Genomic DNA, 3,243 nt, shown 5'->3' with positions numbered 1-3,243 from the left:
CTGCCGCCGCCGAGGTCCGCCCAGCGCCTCAGCAGCAGGCCGGGCTCCTGACCGATGGCCCGGAAAAGAGGCTGCCGGAAACTGCTCTGTTTCGGGGTCCGCGAGCCCGGGCGGCATTCAGCCCTCACCCCGGTTTAAACTTTTCCTGTTTTTCGGTTTTGTCATTCTTGCGTGTTTGACAACCATGAGTGATTTAACTATGGTAAAATGGTTTGATTAGTTTTGCCCACTTGCAAAATTACTTCCTTTTTCTCTAAATTTGAATTTTTATTTTTTGGGAGGGAGGATGCTGAGGTTGGACCCTGGTGCGCCCTGATTTCTACCCCAGAGCCATACCTCAGCCTCCTTTCTCTGTATTTTAAATTCATTTCTAGCCTGCGATGCTATTCTTCTTGAGCGGAAGTGCTGATTTGCAGGATATTTGTCTTTTCACATCAGTTACTATCTCTGTGCGCCCTGAGTGATCATGCCCTTTATTTTGTCACTTCGCATAACTTTTATTCCTTCATTTCATTTATCTTTATTCATAATTCCTGCCTGAAAAAGGTAAAAGGCCACACTGGCTAGGACATGCCTGTCCTGTGCAGATGCTTAGGGGCGAAGGTTCTAACCGATTGGGTCCAGGGTGGGTGGAGGGCAGGCAGGTTGACTAAATCTCCAGTTTCTCTCTGCCCTCCAGGTGCCTTCTCCCGGAAGGGAATCAGGGAGGTAGAAATGGCCAGGAGGTTGCTGCCAGTTCAGGTGAGTGAAGGGTGGCCTGTTTCTTGGGCCTTCAGGGTTCAGAGGTGGCAGAGTAATTCTGTGCATTGGTGAGCTTCTCTAAGCTACAAGTCTGTGGAGGGACCAGAAGGGAGGTGGGGCACTGGAAGGAAAGAGTTGCTCTTGCCAGTGAAATACTTGTTGACTAGGAATTGAATTAGGCCCCCAGCCCCATCCACTGTCACAGCCAGAGCTCTGTAAGGGATCGAGGTCCTGTTTTGCCCGATAGCTGACAAAGATGCAGAGGAGTTCAAAGGGAAACATGGTCTTTGCCATCAAGGAACCGAAGACAGCCAGTGTATGGAGTACAGTTGGCCCTCCTACAGTATATCTACAGGTCCTGCGTAGGGGAGTTCAAGCAACTGCAGATCAAAAATTTTTGAAAAAAATTGACTTCGTATTAAACATGTACACACCTTTATTTTTGTCATTCCCTAAAAAATACAGTATAATGGCTATTTACATTGCATTTACACTGTGTTAGGAAATCAGGAGGTGATCTGAAGTACATGGAGCATGTGCATAAGTTATATGCAAATACTGCACAACTTTATATAAGGGACTATCTAGTTACCTTCTCGTTGCTGGTTCAAAATACCCAACACCAACAGCTGAAAGGAGGAAAAGCTTATTTTGGCTCATGTTTCAGTCCATATTCTGCTGGCTCAAGGCAGGACAGCATGGCAGAGGCACATAGAGGAAAGCAGCTCACCTCCTGGCAGAGGGCAGAGTGGGAGAGCTATACCCACCTCCTCCTACGGGACAGACCCCACCTTCTGACCACAAGTCAGCTGTAAGTCCCCAGAATCTAGTCGCCTTTTAAAAGCCTCACCGATGGCACATGAAGCTGTTGGGGGATATCTAGTTATAAACCATAACAAGGACTTACACATACTTTGCTTTTGAAATCTGCAGGGAGTCTTGGAACCAATGACCCACAGATACCAAGAAATGACTACATAGTAAAAATCCAGGTGGTTTTCCAGAAAGATTGAAGAAAGAAACCTCTTTGTCAGCAGGAGCTGTCAGGCAGTCTCCCCAGCAGTGCGCAGGACTGGGCTGGTGTAGATGGTGAATGGAGAGAGTCCAGAACAAACGGAAGCTTATGCAGTGGTGTAGGGCCCAGTTTCCCTAAAGCAGAAGTGCCGTCTTCCCAAGGATGCTTTGCTCTGCCCTTTCTTGACACTTAATCTGTATGGTTTTAGGGGAGAAATGTAATTAAAAACACTCTCCCAACCCAGAAGACCTCTTCACAAAGGTAAAAGAAAAGATCATTTTATTGTTGAATAAAAGCCACATTGTAATGCACATCACTTGCATCTCACTAAAAAAGCCACAAAGAAAGCCTACCTTAAATGGCTAAGAGGAAACAACCCAGTATATCAGGGAAGTTGTGCAATTTGGAGTCAGGTGACAAGTTAGGCCCATTTCTTCCCAGGAAAATGGCCAAACTTTGGCATATTAAAATTGTAGAGTTCATTAGGCTAGAAGTAGTTGTGGGTTTCTCCCAAAAAAGACACAAAAGCTTTTATAGGGTGAATGGAAGAGTAGAGATCCAGAAATTTTGGTTAAAGTTTTAATTATTTGGACCCCATACAGAGTTTCTGATAATACAGTTAATGCTCAGTTGGTGTTTCTGGTTGGCAGGAGTTTCATTTGTTAGGAATCTGTTTATTCTGTTTTGATGATTACACTCAAAGAGAGTTACCACTTCCATGAGAGAAAACTTTCTTGGGTTGCAAGAGATTGGTAAGTGACTAAGTCATTAAAACAGATTTACATACATCTGAAAAGGAAAAAGCAAGAAATTCTGAAAAGAAAGGGCGTAGAGGGAAATACCACTTCCTTTGTTTCTAGTAGGGAGAGTCGAACCACTGTGAAAAAAAAAATCAAACCCAGGGCCTTAGGTGTGCTCGGCAGGTGTTCTCCCACTGATCTACGGCCCCGTCTCCACACCCTTTACTCTTCTTTTTCTGGTGGTACCGGATATTGAACTCGGGACCTTGTGCTTGCAAGGCAGGCGGCAGAACCACTGAGCTAGATCCCCAAGCCCACATGACTTTTACTCTAAACTTGCTTTACCCTTATACATCTGGGAACATCCCGACCTTGTGATCGCCTGCCTGGGTTTATGGGGATGTACTTTGGGGGTGCTAAAGAGAAAGCAAACTGATCTAGTATTCTAGAAATACAGGCTAAGGAAATAATCTCTGTATGCTTTTCTGATGGTGCGCAGAGATGCTAAACCCAGCATTTCTAGTGGAAACAACACAAGCATCCACCTGTAGATTAAACAAAGTAGTTTATCTCTACAGTGATAAAAAATGTTGAGTTAGGGTATATAATACAAATTTATTTTCGGTTGAATATAGAACCATATTTGCATGTAAAAAGGCATGTGGTAAGAAGTTATAGCATTTTCTTGCAGCAGAAATTTAAATTCTCTTACTGATCTTTTCTAGTTTGCTTTTTTTTTTTTTTTTT

General features: G+C 44.0%; 1 protein-coding gene across 3 annotated transcripts in view; it reads left to right on the top strand.

The window, feature by feature from the left end:
* Positions 1-3,243, top strand: part of Znf879 (zinc finger protein 879) — an 11,810-nt gene that overhangs the window by 971 nt on the left and 7,596 nt on the right. For 2 of the 3 annotated variants that reach the window (XM_033761512.1, XM_019207445.2), the window contains exon 2: positions 680-741. In XM_033761512.1, coding sequence (XP_033617403.1) covers positions 715-741 — 27 coding nt within the window. In that variant the 5' untranslated portion in view covers positions 680-714. Of the gene's footprint in view, positions 1-679; positions 742-1,674; positions 2,018-3,243 lie in introns of all 3 variants that reach the window. The other variant, XM_033761513.1, reaches the window with a different exon arrangement.

This window comes from Fukomys damarensis, unplaced genomic scaffold (assembly GCF_012274545.1).
Source record: "Fukomys damarensis isolate Sample0158 unplaced genomic scaffold, DMR_v1.0_HiC HiC_scaffold_9, whole genome shotgun sequence".
Lineage (NCBI taxonomy): Eukaryota > Metazoa > Chordata > Mammalia > Rodentia > Bathyergidae > Fukomys > Fukomys damarensis.
The sequence above is the reverse complement of the archived record's forward strand: the minus strand, read 5'-3'. Positions and strand labels throughout refer to the sequence as shown.